The sequence below is a fragment of the Alligator sinensis genome, unplaced genomic scaffold, assembly GCF_000455745.1.
Source record: "Alligator sinensis unplaced genomic scaffold, ASM45574v1 scaffold395_1, whole genome shotgun sequence".
Taxonomy (NCBI): domain Eukaryota; kingdom Metazoa; phylum Chordata; order Crocodylia; family Alligatoridae; genus Alligator; species Alligator sinensis.
This window is the reverse complement of record NW_005842232.1, coordinates 408862-427735: the sequence shown is the minus strand read 5'-3', so window position 1 is coordinate 427735 and position 18874 is coordinate 408862. Positions and strand designations below refer to the sequence as shown.

Below are 18874 nucleotides of genomic sequence, written 5' to 3'. Positions count from 1 at the left end.
AGCTTTATTATGTTACATAATAGCAAAGACTTATTTGTATCAATAAAGACAATGCTTATACCTAGCCTCAGATTCAAGGAGAAACAAGTCCACTGGCCAGGCTTCTCTGTTCCCTTGGGAACTTTTGCTGAGTGGGTTTATTTTATTCACTGAGCTTGGGAGAAGTCCAATTTTCCTCCAGTCCATGCCCAATATTTCTAGATGCCTGGCTGTAATATTCTAATAAATAGTATCTGATTGGTTTTATTAAGATGTCTTTGTTTCACTGAAACTTTGGGAACTGGATTGAACCAGGTGTCTTGCAGACTTCCCTTCTGATTGTGAAAGGCTGTTTCACCTGCGGGAGGGTTTATCATCTCTTTTTCTTCCCCATTGTGGAATGTTGTTTAACACTGGCCTGTTTCCCTTCTTTACCTTAGTTTAACTTTCTTTTTGACACGGCTGTTTTGGGTTTTTTACAATTATTTGAGCATCTTAACAAAAATATATTACAGCAAAATAATATTTCATACATTTGGTTACATCAATATCTTTTTTTATTTTCTTGTCAATTACTGTCTATAGTGCATACATAGCTCAAGCTTAAATCAGGTTGTAACATGGCAGCCTACAGATTAGCCACCTCAATTCAACCAAGTCATTCAAATGCAAAATTTAGAACTTCATATAAATAACTTAACATTGAAGAATGCCAACCCGTTCAAAATTACCTTATTCCACATTAAATATGCCAGTCTATTTCTTGCATGGCCTCAAAGGGGTGGAAGCATTTAATTTAAATATAAGCAAGTCATCATTTGGGTAAACAATACATGTATAAATGGAACAGACATAAAGATGGTTTCATCAGTTCAGCTTTGTAGTTGCAGTGACTGGTTTCTTGAGACATGGAAAATTCATGGGGTAATTCATCCAAGTTGCTCTGACAGCTGTGTTCTTATCCTCTTTCTAGTGGTCTCCCGAGACAAAGCCTTAAAAGACAAGTGTTAACAGGATAGCTGTCAGTGTATGACTTCAGTTCCTTTGAAACAGAAGGTACACCTAGAGTATAATGACACCATGTCCTTAGTGTCCCTGGGAAGGGACAAACTTGAATATGCCCTACTCACCCACACCCACTCACATACACAAACCTGAAAGTGAAGCCACTCCATGGACATCCCACAGGTACAGTGCCACATTGCTGGGCTTCATAGGGTGAGTGCTTGAGCGTTTGCCACCCTGAGAGTGCTGGGAACTTGGTATGGACTGAACCTTACTAGCCAAGGAAAAGCAGAGCTACTCATGATCTCTCTTGATTTGGCCTTTGAACCAGTATTGAACAATACCAAGGTATTTTATAGTTTCCCCTGGTTGGCATACCTTCATTTCTCTCCTTCACAAAGCTGATCTAGGTTAATCAAAGCATCATCCCATGACTCTTCTGGTGAAGACTTTGAAATGTCCAGCCAGAATTATCAGTTATTTTCCCAACTGAGTGAAAATAAGGCATTTTCTTTACAGCTTCTTGCAACTTTGCCTTTGGAAATTTCCAGTACCTTGGTATCAATTTTTTATAGCATACCAGTTTGTGCAAAACCATGCTAGGAGATGCCTGCTGGTTTAGTTCTGAGCAACAGCTTCCATCTGCAAATTCCTTTCCATGGGTCAGTCTGCTGTGCATCTGTTCTGGCCTATGGCCAGTTTTTTACAACTTTGTTCCCTTTCCATCAGCACTTATCTATAGAAACATATTTTTTTAAGTGAGAATAGATCCTTTATGTTGTCTTTTCCTCCTGAATGGTTCTGTCATCACTGGATAGACCTTTTGGTATTAACATAAAGTCACTTGACTCACTCCATCACCAATAGCATATAACAACAAATGAAGCCATATAAACCAGCTGTGTATTAGCATTTGATTATTATTGAACTTAAATGATAAAAGTTAGTAAGAAGGTTAAAATTCTCATAATATACAAACTGGGAACATCTACATGAAACACTTACTGAAGAGATGCCTAGTTAGCTCTGCAGTAAAGTCTCAATGTCTACACGTGCAGCCTGATTAGGCTGCAGGAAACTAATTAACTCTGCTGCAGGTTAGTACTCATATATACAAGTTCTATCCTGTTACAGAGTTCTTTACTGTGCAGCAACTCACATGTAAGTGCTGACGGGGCTGGCTGGGACATGAAGGTGCTTCAGTGTGGGGCTGCCTGCCAGCTAGCCCTGCACTGGAGCAACCCTTGCGATGCAGCCAGCCCCTCTGCAGCACACTGAGCAGTGGTGGAGCAGCCCTGGGCTGACCCTTCAGCCTACTGCCAACCAGACCTGCTCCAACCCAGCTAACGTGCTGCAGTTTGGGGCACACGTGGAGATCCAGGTCCCGAGAACAATAAACTCCGGTGTGATATGCACCACAGTTTATTGCTTTGCATTAACTGCACATGTAGATGCTCTCACTGTTACTCAATAGTTAAGCAGCCTATGGTTATTTGGGGTGGTATTGCCTAAGATTTTCATTTCACATTGGTTTTATAGCAATGATTTGAATGTATGAACTTCTTTATCATAAAAGTATATTATTACATTTTATCTTTAGTAAAAATTAGTTTGATATTTTTATCATGTTTTTATTTAAAACGTTTAAAGTAAGCAGCATGGTTTGAACTCTAACACATTGTCATGATTAAGAAGTCTAGGCAAAGAAATCTTCATCTGAAGTCTTTTACAGAATGCTTTAGACAGCTTAAATTTGTTACAACATTTCTTAAATCTCAATTGAAACAATTCATTATCTTTTACCTAGTAAAAGTCCTACCTTATTCTGGCTTAAACTACTGCTTCTCCATCATGACATTATGAGAATGAACTATGTAAAACAGAAGATAAACAGTAAGTTATTTCACAATTTAACAATTGTTTGTGCACGAGCCTAGATAATTATGTGTTATAATTAATTCAACTTTCATCTCCTCTTGGTGAAATCCAGCAATATCACTAGGTTTAGGCCTAATTTGGAACAGGCTACAGCAAGTTACATAGGATGCAACTATGTTTTAGATGAATGCTTACTGTTTTCTGTCTTCCCCAAATCTGCCTTTGCATGTGCTGCCTCTTTAGTTGAAGTCTAAGAACAGATGGACCTCCTGAAAAAGGGTGAAAGCTAGGACACTGGCAGGGCAGTGATGGGATGATGGTTATATATTGTGGTCTCCTACTTCAAAAGAATATGTTTAAATATTCATATCTCATGGTAAGCCCCAAAATGACAGATGCCCTCAAAAGTTTTCCTCTTTAACTCAGTAATGCAATACAATCGGTAACAACACGATCACCAACCAAATAGCAAATATCATATTTTCTTACCATCTTAAGATACATTTGTATGCCATATTACATACTCTGTGACATTCATGTAAAGATGTACAAGATACTTGAGAGCCTTTACCGCTTTCGCTATTCACCTTACATTGAGTGTAAAAAGGTTTCTTTGGAGGACAAATGTTAGCTACATATCAAAGTATGTAATGACGTTAATCATACTCAAAGTGAATTTTATCTGCCTTTATGATGTTGATAGAGTACAGATTAAAATATTTCTGCACATGCACCAAGTGTGATTTTGTAAAGCGTTGTAAGTGGTCAAATCAGAATTAATTTTTACTGAAGTACACAGTAGCTTCTTCAATAAGCCATTTCCTTCCCAAACGTCACTTAAACTTTATCATTTCTAGTCACCAGTCCCTTGTCAAGTTTTATTCATTCCATTGGCATTAGAGCTGTTCAAAAGACATTGCATGATTTTTTTTTAAAAGAGGAAACAATATTTTACACCACCTTACCCATTCTCCCAATTTGAAACCCATGCAAATACAGCTTCCTTGACCCCCCAAAAAACCCCACATTACTCCTGGACAGAAACCATTATTTGGAAATTTTGGAAATTGAGAAGAGACTATTTCTTTACTAAAGTTCAATCCTGCAAAGGGATTCATTGAAGAGATTAGTTCTTGTGAGGAATCATGTTGATGTCTGTTGGACTCTAAACAAGCATAAAGCTTCACTGATTTTTTTTTTTCCAGAATATGGACTAGTTACTGCTTTCTTTAAAAAACAGGACCAAGGCACTTTCCAAACTGTGCAGTATTCTAGTACTTGAACTACACATAAGTCTATTAGCTGATAACTCCTGTCCTTCAGTTCGTAAGCTGCTTTTCTCCAGGTGGCCCTGTTACAGGAACAAGACATTATGATAGCATGAGTTACATTTTTGTTACAGGTATGCACCTATGAAAAGGCTTGGTGTAAGGTCATGGTTTTCTACTCAGGGCCATACCTCTCACCAGTTTTGAGGTCAGAAAGAAATCTTTCTTCTGAGTCAAACTAGTAAAAACCAGACTGATTTGTACCTTTCTTTGTAGTGTGAAGTTAATCCTTTTGGTACAGTTTTCTGAGCCCTTGCAGAGTCCAGGCACTGGAAGTGATCTTTTATTTGTGGTATGTTAGTGTTCTTAGTGTTTTCCAAACTGTGTCTTACTGCTGCGTGTGATAGTAAGAAGTGGTGATTTTGGCAATTCTTGGGATAGCTTGCAAACAACGGACTGACTCACTTGCCTGAGGCAGATTATCTTCCAGTCTTTTGTTCCTAAAATATTTCACTTTATTTTTATTGTAGGCTTGGTCAAATAACCACAGGGTTAGGTGTACAACGAATAACTAAAGTAGTGCTTCTCTACAACACTAATGGTCATTTTACCTAAGTTAAGGCAGAAGAGGATTTGGTGATAAAAAGACCATAAAGTTGACTAAACCCCATTAAAAGAGCTTTTCTACTATGGCTAACCCTGTTTTTGAGGATGCGAGATATAATCACCAAATAAGATTACTACAAGTAGGGAAACTGGTTAAGGATTGCAGATACCTGCACCAGCCCTGATGGTGTTTTGAAAAGCAACATATGGAGCATTGCTGTTTCCATGTACACTGTTACTGAGGCTTAAACTCTAAACTCCTGTTAAGATATGAAGAAAGTCAGGAAGACAAAATTAAAGCTGCTATCTTAGCATAGTGCTAAAAACATGCTGTAGGCAAAGCTAGTCAAACAATATATAGTATAATCCTTGAACTTTAAATCTTAAACTTTTCTTTTATTAAAATTTGCTACAAGCTAATAGCACAATGTATTAATTATACCATAGTGCTGGTGTAATATTTGTAACTAAGAAAATTGCTACAAGAATGGATAGTTGTAGTGATATTGATATGATAGTCCAGGAAATATGTAAGACAATGATTTTGCTGGGTGATATCTTTTATTGGATCAACTGAATGGGTGGAATAAACTACGTAAGCTTTTGAATGCAATACATTTTTTTTCAGGACATGGTTGTAATTTTGGGGCTTACCAGGACTTGAGGCCATATATGCAGATTTATCCTGCCATCTCTTTGGATGCTTGATCAACTTGTAACAGTCAGTACACTTTAAAATACTGAATTCAACCTAGTAGTCTTAATATTCTATGAACCTTGTCTGGACTAGACAGCACAATTTTTTTAAGTGTGTTAAGATTTTGGGTGTTTCATCTGAGTCTCATTAGCATCCAAAGCTAGTATTCAGACAAGTTGTTAGAGAACTTTTCCCCTTAAAGGTTAGAACAGTAGTTCTCAACATTTTTAGTCAAAAGGCACAACTTGGTAGACTCCAGGTACCTCTCAGAAAATGCCAGCTCTCTGTTCTGACTACAGAAAAGTAATAAAACAAAGCTCTCGCAAAAAGCTCAGACCGCAAGTCGGTGGGTTTTAAAAACTATTCATTCCTATTTTAAATGTCTGGGTTTATCTTGTGAATTGTATTTGCACACCTAACAGTGCTAACATTGTGATGCATCCTGTAGTACTTTAAAGGATTTCAAGGCACCCCAGAGTGCCATGGTACCGACTGAATCACTGGGTTAAAATGTCTAGAAATGATAAGCAAGAACATTCCTCCAGTTAGCTACTGCTATGTCTGTCTTTATAACCCGCTGTATAGCCTACTGACCTTTCACCATCCACCCAGCTTTCTTGCTAGATGGACAAGTGCCTTCTATTTCTCAAAGAGTTGTCGGACTCTAGATCCCACCAGCTTTTTTGACATTTTAAATAAAAATGTCAGTATTCTGGAGTGTCAGCAATGCCTGTTAATTAGCTAAGACCTTGTTGATGAGACAGATTAAACTCCAAATGAGAAGAGATATTCTTTTTAAAGCTGCTACAGATGGCCAAGGATAAGCAGATTCAACATGCACCTTTCTGATATGAAGTCATTCACAAAGCCTCCTGGCAGTTCAACAGGAAAAAAAATTGTACCCGCTTTTATCACTTTTTTTAAAAGTCAGTTTTACATTTCAAACAAATTAAACTCTTAGTTAACTTTTTTTCCCCCGCCTTGCGAGACCCAACCCAGCTCTCCTCGGTAACCCAGCTGGGACAGCTTAGGGCTCCAATCCACCCCTAACCCCCTCCAGCTCAGACCGGGCAAAGCCCAATTGACAGCTTGCAGCTGCTGGCTTCCCCCTCCCATCTCCCCCCTCCCTACCTGCTCACAGTCCCAGGGGCAGGACTGGACTGCATCAGCCCATCCCTGAACGTATGAAAAATAAATCCTAGGGAACACAAGTTCCCCAAGACACTATAGAGCAGAGCATCTTCATCTGATCCCTTATTTGAGGAGCATTAATTTTTTGTGTGATCAGACACTAGCACATGCCATGGCATGCAGTTCACCCTCATTTCTGAACTGACTCCAGGAAGCAGGCATATTTTAGGTGGTAACTGAGCAGATATTACAGTTAGTGATCTGATTTAATAGATAACTTAGTTGAATGTTACAGAAACATCTACTAGAAAGAAGCATCAGACTGATTACTGAAGTATATAATCAGGTAATGTTCACAAAGCAAGCCACACAGGTTTAATATAGTATTTTTTGTATATTTTTAATATACTGACATATGAAAACAGCAATTCTGGTTCACTGGAAATAGCTTCTTCAATTTTACCATAAAAATGCAAACCAACCTGTTCTTTCACTGTAAAGTTACAACTTTTTTTTAATATACCTGAGCTGCATGTGCAGAAGCAAAATATTATAAAAGTTCTTTAATAAGGTATATTGCAGCCTTGAATATGAACATTGCAAGTAAAAATAATTTAGCAAGAAGGCCCCTTTTGAAAAAAACAACATCTAACCACCTATATACTTGAAACAAGTCTTTAATTGATTTGAAACTACTTTGAATAATTAAGAAGTTAAACACTTTAAAGAAGAAAATAGCTTTCTGACCATTTTTCCAATTACTCCTATTTCCTGGTGTCCTAAAAGCATAATAGTGAACCTACTTGAAATGGAAAGAAGTTTTGAAATATATCAATGGCATTACATGCCACAGTCATTTGGGTCCTGCAGCTTTACAGCAAGTATACAAATCTCAATGAAAAATGGAAGCATTACAGCACAAATTTAAAAGGTATTTTGTAAAACTTTAGGGTTACGTCTAGCAAATATACAAAAATATTGCCCCTGGCTCAATTAGCAAACGTTTTGCTTTGTTACGTCTGGTTTCATTAAACGCACAAGAAAATGTTTAATCAAATATTTTGAATACAATAACTTCCTAAACCTGGAATTCCTGATAGCTGGCACTTACATATTTCTCTTAAACCAGAAGACGTGATGCAGATTTTGAAACCTAAGTGATCTAATGAGAAGATTTAGAAAACTGGAAGTGAATGAAAACCTAGTTGACTATTAAGACCGTTGAAACTCAAGCACAAGTGGTTATACCTTCATTATTGTGGTAATCTAAAAAAAAAAAGACAACAGATCACAAAGAAACACCAACAAAATGTTATCTGTATCTTGGTTCCATGAACTACAATTCAAGTTAGATATTCACCAGTATCTGAAAGTTGTTTTTTATTCTTTTCCTTCCACAGTAGTCACACATAGGACCTTCTGGTCCTAATCTGTCCTGTAACAGCCTTTAGAAAAGGCTATACCCTCTACTACCTGCTCCAAGTACTTCTTTGTTTGCTCAGTGATCTCTTTCGGTGTCTTCGTTTCTTGCTGAGGCTTTTGCGACTGTGACTTCTCTCTTCGACACGTTTACTCTCACTACTGAAGGCCCTCTTATAACGGGTAGGATCTGGGCTTATACTTCTTCGGTGAGGGCTGTAACTTTTACTAGAGTGTTTATGGAGTCTTCTTTCTTTACTGGATTTTTCATCCTGATTACTCAAGTCTCTTCTGGTTTTGCTCCTCTCTCTTTTGTCCTTACCATCATCTGTATTTGTGTCGATATTCCCCCTACTTGGCTCTCTGTTACACTTTCCTTGTTCAGAGTGCAGGCCCTTCCTGCAAATATTTTGGTCTTGGCTTGGCATACTCTTGTGTTGCTGGTTATTAGAAGGAATACAAGAAAGTACACCTGAACTTTTCTTATCAGAACAGCTTTCAATATTAATGAAATTAAGTTTTTTGCTTTCCTTGACATGAGCTTCGCTGTGAAGATTTCCATTTAAATACTTGGATTGAGAGTTCACACTTTCATGGGATACTACTTCCCTCTGACAGACCTGAGTTAGCTTACATACGACAGACTGTCCCGAGGTAGATGTTATGCAGCTGGATGACAGAGTTTGGGGAACCCCACCCACCGCAGTTTTCAAAAAGCCAGACTGAGATACCTTTGTTTCCTCCTTGTTCTGTTGTAACTCATCCATTTTTTTGCTCAGTAGATTATTTAATAACTTCTGCCTTAGTTCCTTTTCTTTCCGCTGCAGTCCTAGTGCTCTTTCTTTTTCTTCCTCTACACGTCTAAGTTCAGCTTCTTGCAGTCTTCGCCTCTCCTCCAACTGCTGAAGACGGAGTTTTTCTTCATTATGTTCTTGCTCCAGAAGCTTTACAGCCTAAAAGACACCAAAGGGCAGGAAGAAAATTGATTGGAAAGTTCATAAATGTGCTTGTCTCTCCAAGATGCACTGCACTTATTTGACAACAACAAGTTAGTAAAACAGACCATTTTCTGGACAAAGTCTGGCTGCCAGGATGAAAGCTATTTAAAAAAATGGGTTTATAGAACTATGCAGTAAAAGCACCATTTCAGAAATAAAACTGAAATGGAAAAAAAAAAAAAGCAACCAAGTTAGTTGCCAAATAGGTAATAAGATTTGATGCTTTTCATCTCTAGATTAAAGAGCGGGGTCAAAGAATGTCTTTCATTAAGTGGATATTAGACAAATGTTTTCTGGGGAAGTTCAGATTCGGTTTCTTCTTAAGGGTCATCCCCAGCAGCATAGTAACAAAGGATGGGTGAGCGGACCATGAGCTCCAGGCACAAAGAGGTGTGGGAAAAGTTACCAAAATCGAACGTTAGCTTCCCATCTCTTCCCTCACCACCACCTTTCCATGAAGCAGTTCCAGTGCCAGTTCCAGTACCAGCAGCGGGGAGGGCAGAGCAGCAGCAATGGGTCTGGTGGTACTATATAGCATAGAGACAGTGTCCAGCAGAAACATAGTGTTGCAAGGTAAGGGGAGGAGTGTCAAGGAGGGTTAATCCTTTTGCCTTTTTTTGCCACTGAAAATTTGTTTTTAAATGGCTACTGGTTACATGTTGGTGGCAAAATAAGGAGGTGACCCCTCACAGAAGCAAACTTCTGACCACTGCCCTTGTACCTTGCAGCATCACCGCCCACGGCACAGAAGTAGCCCGTTACACTACTGTTCATGCCAGATGTATTTTTCTAGGATTAAACTCTAACTCAGTGGAACTCAAGAGCACAGTATGAAACACCAAGATGATGCATACACTGCAACCTGATGGATGAAATAGAATGTTGTGGTAGTATGTTAACAATTCACACGTTCTAGTGCAGGTTCATAGTGCTTAGGGTCGGAAGGGACCTAAACAGATCATCAGGTCCGACCCCCTGCCCCAGGCAGGAATGGGTGCCAGGGTCATATCACCTGTCAAATAACTGTCCAGCCTCCTCTTGAAGACCCCCAAGGTAGTAGAGAGTACCACCTCACTTGGGAGCCCATTCCAGAGCCTGGCAGCCCTAACTATAAAGTAATGTCTCCTGATGTCCAGCCCGAACCTTCTCTCTAACAAGTTTTGGCCATTATTCCTAGTAACCCCGGGTGGTGCCTGGGGGAACAGAGCCTCCCCCAATTCTCGTTGGTCCCCCCCAGTGAGTTTGTAAATGACCACCAGATCCACTCTCAGCCTTCTCTTGTGGAGGCTAAATAGGTTCAGGCCCTTTAGCCTCTCTTCGTAGGGCCTACCCCACTGCCCCTTAACCATGCGAATGGCCCGCCTCTGGACCCTCTCAATGCTAGCCACTTCCCTCTTGAAGTGCAGTGCCCAGAACTGGACACAGTACTCCAACTGTGGCCTGACTAAACACCGCATAGAGGGGAAGGATCACCTCCCTGGACCTGTTTGTGATTCATCTGTAGATGCATGACAAGGTGCGGTTAGCCTTGCATTGGCAGCTCATGTTCATCCTGGACTCAACAATAACTCCAAGATTCCTTTCTGCCACCATGTTGACAAGAAGGGTGTTTCCTAGCCTATATGCGTGTTGCTGGTTCCTTCCCCCTAGATGCAGCACCTTGCACTTGTCTGCATTGAATCCCTGATATGATGGAAACAAGAAATAATGTTCTGTATTGCCCTGTACTTCTTTATTACTACAGTGGAATCGCATCTTATGCGGGGGTTAGGTTTTGAAGTCAGCGCGTAAGGTGAAAATCAGCGACTATACACGGGGTGGGAGGGAGAGCGGGGCTTGAGCTTGCATGCGGCGCCGTGCTTAGTGCTGTGTGGCCAGTGGCAGCGGCACACCGCAGGGCAGTGGTGGGGATGGCTGCATGCTGCCTGGCCACCACCACGCTGCCGCTGCCGCCCGGCCACACAGCTCTGGGAACAGCTCAAGCAGTGGCTGACACCGCCATAATGTGCCTCCAGGTAAGCGGCAGCGCCACGTGCAAACCTAAGCCCCACTCCCCCTCCCACCCTGCGTATAGTTGAATTCGCGCAAGTTAAATGCGTGTAAGATGCAACACACCTGTACTTACTTAAAATAGCTTACACACATTATTACTACCCCCAAATGTTTACAACTTCTTCCAAGTGATACCTGTGAATCCTTTTTCACAGAATATATGGGAACAGAACATTGACAATGGATTTGGACATGACTTAACAATCAAATCTTAACACCACTTGGACAATAGAAAAGCATATTTTTCTAAAAGAAAGTATTACCTGTATTCTCAATGCATTTTTCATTAACTGTTAATAACTTATGCTTGTTTAACAAAGATATAAGAGAACAGTTAAGCAAACTGTTCAATGCCATAAATCAATGATAAAGCCAAAAATGAGAACTTGACCCCTATGTCTTATACCCGTTTAGTTCCTTTTAAAATGTTCAGCACATCTTTATCCTGTGGTTTCAGGAATAAGGCATGCATCAAGTGAAATGGTTGCAAGATGTTCTTCAAGACTATATTTTCAGGTTCTTCTTTTGTTCTGTTCTTCTAGGAAAAAGATACATACTATAACCATCCTATGGATTCAAGATAGCTGCTTGAACTCAGTCAATGATGTAACAAGGACTGACTGCTGGAGCATGCAAGAATTCAGCAGTTTGGTTTATGAACACAGATGTCAAAAAAGTTTACCTTTGCTCTGCTCAGTAGCTCTGCAATTAGCCTAATGGACTGAAGATTCCTCTGAGCTAGCAGAAGCTTCCTCTCTTCCAGTTTTATTTTTTCTTGAAGTTTTTTCTGCTCTTCTGCTTGCATTTTTTCAAGTTGCTTTTTGTTTCTGCGCACTTCACGGTCCTTTTGTTTCTGTTCTCTTTTGCGTAACTTTTCTTCACGTTTTCTCTCTCTCTCATATTCTTCAAGTTCCTTTTGTTTCCTAAAATGAGATTTTTTTCTTCAGTTAGTCATAGGCACAATTTTAGGTTTTTGGTGACATACATTTTAAAATGCATGTGCATTTGTGCATATGTATGCACACACATACGTGTATAAAATATGAAAAGACATCTTCTAATTTATGGTTAACAATATTTTTAAAATTGTTGTTGATTACAAACACAACCAGGCAGAAGTAGAAAGTGTCAGTAATACCTTCAGTGAACATTTGTAAATGTTTCCCCGCTCCCTCAAAACCATCAGAACTAAGCTGATGTCACACTGCTAGAGATGGGGAATAAGTAAAACCTAAATATCAAACACAGAATCAATGAAAGCAAAATAAAATATTTTACTGATGAAACCAAATAAACAACAATATCATCAGCTGACTAGATAATGCATCCTTCAGAGAAAAAAAAAAAATTGTAGATAATGACAAAGCCAACATTTTCAAGAACAGCTGCATGAAGTAAATGGAATAGTCTTTGGAAACAGACACCTAAAAGCTTGACCCCACAGCTGCAGAAATCCACTTTAACATAAGCACAACAGTCAACAGATCAAGATGACCCATTTTCCTAACTAGAAAAATTTCCACTGAAGTCAAATTTTGCTTCAGTAAAAAATGCTGAAAATAACTCTTGAAAAATTATCATGTAAATGACAAGAGATGAACACGTGTGTGGGGTACATTTCCCTAGTATATACAACTGTAACAACATTTGCTATCCCCAGGTTAATGCTCCACGTTTGCCTGGTGTACCTACGATTAGGGAGGACTGGAATTCATACTGGAAGCATGCTGTGCGGCAGCTTGACGTTTCCCCCCAAGCCCACCATGCCACTGACTAGCGGAGGGGCCTGGTCAGCCCTGTCGCTCGCTCCTGATGGTCAGGAGGTAAAAACTGCAGTTTAAAATTTACTGTGGTTTTTACATCCAGTCCAGACAGCAGAAAGCAATGTGGCTTCCAGGGCCCCTTTGCCAATCAGCAGCAGGAAGCAAAAACAGTGGCACATTTAAAACTGCGGTTTTCACCCCTCTGCCAAGGGGCAAGCAGCAGGGCAGACAGGGCCCCTCCACCAATCAGCTCCTTCCCCACTGTCAGCCCTGAGGCACGCATGCATCCACTGCTGGCAAGAAGCTGGGTCAGGGCTCAGTGGAGCCTGATGCAGCCACCTACAGCCTCCCAGCTGCCTGCCACAGCTGGCCCAGGCCCAGGCAAGCCCCTGCTGCTTGCCGCGGAGACTGGGCTGCTCACGACAGGCAGCGTGGCAAACAGCTGCTTGCAGGCTCTGCCTGCTGCAAGCATCCTGGGCTCCGTGGCCAGAAGCAGGGACTTTTGTTTCATTGAGCCTGTGATTTTTTGTGAAGCTCACCATTTTTTTGTATTTTTTTAATTTTTTGCAGAAAATGCCTGATTTTGCATTTTCTGTGTAAATTGAGAAATCGTGCTTTCAGTAGATCCCTACTTATAATGTAAAATGAAAACCACTAGTCTCAGTATTTAAATTAGCCAGCTCTAGCAAGCACATCTCTACAAAAAATATAAAATTTGACTAAATCTTTTTCTAACTACACACTCCTCAAAATAACCATGTTATTGTCATTCTGTACAGCTGTTTTGCATGAATGATGGCAACAGAACAACTGAGGCCTAGGAAAACAATGTTTTCCAAGCGATGACATTTAAACTACAATATACAATCTCAGAGGCACTAAGGACTGGCTTAGTAATAAAAGGCAGCTTGTTTCCATGGCTAAGTGGGCATGTTTACATGTGCATTAATGCGCCTTTTCTAATGTGCATTACAGGTACTAAATTAATGCACATTAGGCTGCACTAATGCGCAGTAATGCTTTTGCAAGCTTTTTTTTGATGATGCTTTTGTACGTGATGTTATGATGCACAGTAAAATAGTCTACAGATTAAAGCACATATGTAGACACACGCAGTTTTAGTTACACGTATTTCTTAGCTGGCATAATTTTAAGGCATTTGAATATGATTTTCTTTTTGTGCCAGCAGTATAACTGAACTACGTGTTTAAAAGTAAAAAAATAAGTTAAAAGGAGTACAGTATTGCTTGGAGAATGCTGCTGTTTCTACCAGAAGCCAGCAGAAAGAGAATTGTGATTTTGAAAAGTAAATATGTGAAGCTAAATTAGTCTGTCACTTAATACCTAATATCTTTGCTAAACTAGTTAAAACACCTGATTATAAAATGGTGAATTTAACTCAGTTTTAATACGAGCATCAACAGCAGTTGCTTCCCAATGAATCCTCAGCTGTTTTTCAGAGGGGCTTAACCTTTCTAGTATCCTAATTCCCAATGGCTAAAATCCCATCCTAAAGATTTAAAACTAAAAGAGACAGAGAGACATTTTTAAACCTCCCACTAAAGGAGGACAGAATGACTACAAGGTTTTGGGGTGTACCTGAAAGTATATTGTTAAAGCTTGGGTTACAGATACAATGGACAATCAAACAGGACAAAAAGGAGTACATTAAGAAAAAAAGTGAGAATGTAACTCAATTAAATGTTCCTATTTTTTATGGGCTGAAGATATGTCAGGTCCCAAGGCAATCATTTTGAAACAAACTGATTTAGGCAAGATACATTTTCACTTAAGGGAAATGAGAAGAACATGGTGAAGGAAATGTAATTATGCTGTATTTTGTTGTCATGTGAAATGTTAAAAAGTTATTTAAGGGAGATTTACCTTTCTTCCTCCTTTTGCTTTTCCTCAGCTTCTTTTTCTTTACGCTTTTGTTCTTCTCTTTGTTTTTCAAGCTCTTGAAGCTTTTGCCGCTCAAGCTGACGTTTCTTAATTGATGCATCACTCAAGTGTTTTGTGGAATCAAAAGATACCTTTAAAGAACACAGTTAAGACTAGTGAGTTCCAACAGAGTCTGTCCAAATGTCAGTATTTTACTTTCACTATCTCCCAAAAACTAAAATCCCTGAGGCCCAAGAATTTTTCTGAGTTTACAAAACTGTTACAAGAAATGTTAAGAAAAGCATTTTTGAGGTATTTAGAAACACTGGGCCAATCCAAGAAAGGAGAGCTTGAGGGAGAAGGAGATGGGGAGAAGCAGCCACATACCCTTTTGGCTATGTGGCATATGCACAGCAAACTTCCTGTGCTCATCAGCTTGCTGGTAGAGCTCCTACTGGACCTGACACTTTGAACTGGCTGCAGGGCCCAGAGAGTGAATGCTATGCACATCCCCTGCCCACCACTGAATTCTGCAGCAGTGGAAAAGGTGGGGCAAGTAGTGGTAGTACTTAAAGTTTCTGAAGTTGTGCTGAAGGGGAAGTCTGTCAGAAGCTGTGCTGATGAGCTGGAGAGTTCACTGTGCATGCGCTAAACAACCAAAGGGGGGGGGGGGGTTCCTCCCTCTCCATGCAATTCACCCCTGCCTAGGGATCATCAAGTCTATATAGGACATGAGAAGTTTAGTGCGTGGCTTAATTTATAATAAAACCTTTTCCCTGAAGTTGAAAAGATGTGTCTTGAAGTGTTAACTAATCAAGTTCCTTTAAAAAAAAAAAAAAAGTTTGCATGAAAAGTGCATGATTTTCAGATTAAACCACCCAAAAACAAGTCTTGCTTAGCCAAATTAAAAGACTTAAATAATGTGTGAACCACAGAAAAGTGACTCTGTCCTAAAACTGAACTACTTCATACTTTCATCTTCAGTATAGTTATTTTTAACTTAGACGTGAATTTTAAACTCGAATTTGCAACTAGCAAAAAGCAGACTAGACTCAATGCCCCTACGTAGTCATCAGTCTCACCAATGCCAAGAAAATCATCTTTTGTCTCCAGGAACCACTGGGCACAGATGTTCTTCAACATGCTTGTATCTGGAATTGTGACCCATCAAATAGCATATTGAAGCAGCTGCTCCAAAAATGTACCTAATGGGGCAGTGGAGGTTGCAAAAATAGGTAAATAAACCAACACTTTACCCTACTGGCCAGAATTAGTTGTGTGTGGACTAGAAGCATGCCATAAGTTAGGACTGGAATTACTCTGCCTTTTACTTTTCTAGCAAAGTCTATAAATACCAGTAAGTCAAGATTTATGCAAGGTGACAACTTTACAAGTGCTGCTTGCATATGCAGTTTCATATATGATTGAGAAATGTGCAACTACACAGACTGGCTGTGCAGATATCCCCTAGGCACAATTTTGTATCTATATTTTAAAGGGAAAAAATAATTCCAAGTGCTTTCCAAGTTCAAGGTTCTTCTTTGCACAAGTGTGCTTCAGAACTAAATATTTAGTGTTGCTTTGAAATGTGGCCTTTATTTTCTAAATTGTTATAAATGCACAAAATACTAAAGTCAACAGGCTTGTTGGTATTAATCTGGGAGTGTCACCTATGCACAAATGTAAAAGGCAGAGGTCTAACAAGGCACCTGTTAATCAACACAATGAATTGTTACATAAAACCTATCCATCATCACCCCATCTATTTACATAAGTCACTTGCATCATTGGAAAACTAGGAATAAATAAAAAATACTTTTTATCTGATGTGTAAATGTAGTTATCAAGTCACTCTGCTGTCAACACCATAGGGTTCAGAAGAGCAACAAAAAGCTCTAAAAAAAAATTAACCTAAAATTCCTATTTTGTTTTTCTATACCTGAAGACTTTGTGATTCCAATCATGCCAAAAAGTGATTGGACCAATTCTTGGAGGAAAGGGGTGTTAGTGATTGAGCATGGAAGTGAGGGGTGAAGCCTCTGAATCAGAACGGCCTAGACCTGAAATGCTACAGGCTCCAAGTGAGAAGGGAACAGTGAAGAAGAAAAAAAAAGCCCTAGTCATGACCCTGTTCCCTCTGCCTTTCAGCATCTCCTCTCTGCCAGCGTGACACACGACCCTGGGCAAGGTCCAGACCTACAGTCAGACCCAGTCAACGGCAATTCTTATGTTCCTGCATGTTCCTGTCATATCTCCGACCTTTCCAGGTGTATAGAGGTGAATAACTATATAGAGCTCCTGGTTTCTTCCATGCAGGCCCCAAGCTAACAAGCTCGGGAGCCTTTCAAAACCATCACGTTAATATCTCCATGCAGCTCCTCACCTTTATGTTGCAAGCCACTGCTTTGCCATCTTCTCCTTTGAACATCAGCTTCATCCCTCGGAGGGCATTCATGGCCTTGATGAAACCCGCATACTCACGGTACTGCACGTAAGCCTCAAAGTTCAAGTGACCTCCGAAGCTAAAGGTGTGGAAGTTTCTGCCGGTCATCTCTTCCCGGTAGGGATCCAGCATGGGGATGTCCACATTGCGGATGTCCCCAAACTTCTCGAACACATTCACCAGAACGTCTTCACTCGGCTTCTCCGAGCCCGAGTCCTTGGCAGCAAACCACTTGCAGGGCAGGCCTTCCAGGTGGATGGTGTCCGGCCTCTCTCCCGGCAGCGTCTCATTCATGTCCTTGGCATCGCGGAAGAAGGAGTCCCAGTCGTGCCGGGTGGGGAAGTCTATCTTGTACTCGGCCGCTCGGACTTTGAGGATGTCGGAAAAGCCGCTGAGCTTGATGGTCTTGCCGTCCAGGCAGGCCAGGAAAGACTTTACCAGGCTCTTATTCTCCACCTCACCCTCGAAGCGGATGAAGTCCATGGTGCTCTTGGCGATGCGCAAGGTGGAGAACTGGTGGGCCTGCACCATGCCCTTCAGCCGCTCCATCACCTCCCAGTTGGAGATGGACTTGCCCGGCTGCTTCAGCTGGGGCAGCGCCACGCTGATCGTCATCTTCGTGATGGGCTTCAGGTACAGCCCGTGGGCACTGCACAGCTCCACCGCCTCCGACGTGTCATGCACGATGGTGGCGGCTGCCATGGCCTCGCTGGGGCAGGCACCTCAGGTGCGGAGCCGGCTGCTGGCGATGGCAGGCATGGCCTGGTCTTCTCGGTGAGGGCACAGCAGAATCTGCAGAAAACGAATACTCAACTCAATTCAACACTATTTCGCGTATCAGGAAAACGGTAACACAGTTTAAATGGGAACCTCTGACCTGCGGGAAATGGCAGCACCCTGTCCCAGCAACCGCACCTGAACATTTGCTAGCACCACCACACAAGGCGAGTTTCATTTTGGCCCCTCCCTGCAATGGGTACAGAATGAGGGGTGGCACATGCCTCCTCCACTTGACCTTGGGCCTGCCGTTCCCCGCCCCCACCCCCACGAGCATTATTACCCCATGGCACCTTCCCCCAGGATGCACAGGGCTGAAGGGGCTCTAGTTAGCCCTCCCTGCAGCCAGGTCAGGAGTAGGCACGGGGGAGGCAGGGCAACAGGGGTCGGACAAGTCCCTGCCTGCTCTTAAGTGCAGACAGGAGCGCGCCAGTCTCGCCCCGCCCCGCATGACGGTTAGTGGCCGTTGAGCCCGTTCGCAGCGCCCCCCCGACATTCCACTCACCGGCCTCGGCTGGCCCCCCCGGCCTCGCCCCCCCCCCCGGCCCGCCAGCCCCGAAAGGAAATCGCCCCCCCTCCCGTACGCCGGCGTTCTATGGCGCAGCCAGTTCCCCCGCCCCCTCTCGGTCAGAAGGAGAAGCTTCCGCTTCCGGGCTGGCCGCCAGGATTTCACGGGCGCCTCAGCTTTCCGCAAGTGCGGCCCCTCGCGGCCGGAGGAGGGAGCGCAGCCGGCGGGAAGGGAACCGGGTGGGGAGGGGGAAGAGGGACAAAGAGGGAGCCCCAGCAGTGGGCTTGTGCGCATGCGCGGAGGTAGTAGGTGGGAGCGGCGTCTACAGGAGGTGGGGGGAGGGCGAGAGAACACGCGAGCCCTAGCAAAGGACTTTTGCGCATGCGCAGGCGCTGGAGACCGGTGCCTGCAGGAGGCGGAGGGAGAAACCCCCCCCCCCAGAGCCGGGCCCCCCCGCAGCCCAGGCAGG

General features: G+C 41.9%; 1 protein-coding gene across 2 annotated transcripts; it reads right to left on the bottom strand.

Moving 5' to 3' along the window:
• Window positions 1–153: 153 nt before the first annotated feature.
• Window positions 154–18432, bottom strand: AKAP17A (A-kinase anchoring protein 17A). 2 transcript variants are annotated; one of them, XM_006027310.3, is made up of 6 exons: window positions 18403–18432; window positions 17061–17912; window positions 14681–14829; window positions 11716–11956; window positions 8715–8936; window positions 154–971 (listed from the first exon to the last, which is right to left on the bottom strand). In XM_006027310.3, exons 2-6 carry the CDS (start codon window positions 17820–17822, stop codon window positions 909–911), a joined length of 1437 nt encoding a protein of 478 aa, XP_006027372.1. In that variant the 5' UTR covers window positions 17823–17912; window positions 18403–18432; the 3' UTR covers window positions 154–908. The 2 variants fall into 2 exon arrangements, with proteins under 2 accessions (XP_006027372.1, XP_006027371.1); XM_006027309.3 differs by lacking the exon at window positions 154–971 and having other exon boundaries at window positions 6944–8936.
• Between the last annotated feature and the right edge of the window lie 442 nt (window positions 18433–18874).